The sequence below is a fragment of the Naegleria gruberi genome (assembly GCF_000004985.1).
Source record: "Naegleria gruberi genomic scaffold NAEGRscaffold_789, whole genome shotgun sequence".
In the NCBI taxonomy this organism is placed as follows: domain Eukaryota; phylum Heterolobosea; class Eutetramitea; order Acrasida; family Naegleriidae; genus Naegleria; species Naegleria gruberi.
This window is the reverse complement of record NW_003162844.1, coordinates 800-1,782: the sequence shown is the minus strand read 5'-3', so window position 1 is coordinate 1,782 and position 983 is coordinate 800. Positions and strand designations below refer to the sequence as shown.

The following is a 983-nucleotide window of genomic DNA, read 5'->3' as shown; positions in this document are numbered from 1 at the left end:
TCCAAGTAAATTCTTGTATAAATAGCTATATCTGTTAGAAAAGAGAGTTTCTCCATTCGAATTCGTATAACAATTCATATAGTCTCCTACTTGTTCTTGTTTCGAAACTTGAACCTTGTCGCTTACCTGCGATCTGAGTACTTTCTCTATCATTGTTAGAGAAAGTGAGCTATTAAACGATGCTAAATTTGGATAATTTGAGCTTGTGAAAGAATTGGTCAACTCTGAATTTGTTCCATTTACAACATATTCAACCATAGCTCTACAATTAAAATCCAACCACAAATTTCTAGGATAATCCTCAGAGTAATATTCATATAAACTAACATTATTTGGATTAAAATAAAAAGGTGCATTAATTTCTTCTCTCTTTTCATATTTTTGAGAATCTGTTGTGAGTTTGTAATAAGCAGAATTGGATTTTTGAACTATTTCGATCAGATTTTGTAAATTGGATGGATATTTTACAGTAGTTCTGCAAAATGTTGTTCCCCTGCTGCTCGTCTCACAATTTTGTAACGATGTAATTTGACAACAGTTGACCATCTTGAATTTCACAGCCTCAGGATCATTTACATAGTAATAATCAATATTAATACAGACAAAAGTAACGATAGTACTAATTAAAAAGAGTGTCATTCCAATAAATCCTCCAATCAAACAGGAACTTCCCAATATTTTGTAAAATCCAAAAGACATGTTGTATTTATAATGGTAATAACTGAAAGATGGTTGTGTGTGTTTTCTTTTTTGTTTTGAATTTTAATGTGAGACTGGTGATTTTGATGCAATGTCAGTGACTCACAGATGGTGTGTTGAGATGTTGTGATGGTTTTAGAAACAGTTAACAAACAAGGCAATTAGATTGGATCATGAAACTTTTTGAGCTATGGATGGCCAGATGGAAGATAAGTTCAATCAAAAATTCCTAACCGAGTTCTTGGATTCTTGGCTAATGAAAAGCTGGTATCTTCTTGGACTAT

General features: G+C 32.0%; 1 protein-coding gene across 1 annotated transcript; it reads right to left on the bottom strand.

The window, feature by feature from the left end:
* Positions 1-126: 126 nt before the first annotated feature.
* NAEGRDRAFT_76991 (uncharacterized protein) lies at positions 127-699 on the bottom strand (the record flags this gene model as incomplete). Its single annotated transcript, XM_002668052.1, has 1 exon — positions 127-699. A coding segment is annotated over one exon (573 nt), but the record flags the coding sequence as incomplete, so codon positions are not given.
* Between the last annotated feature and the right edge of the window lie 284 nt (positions 700-983).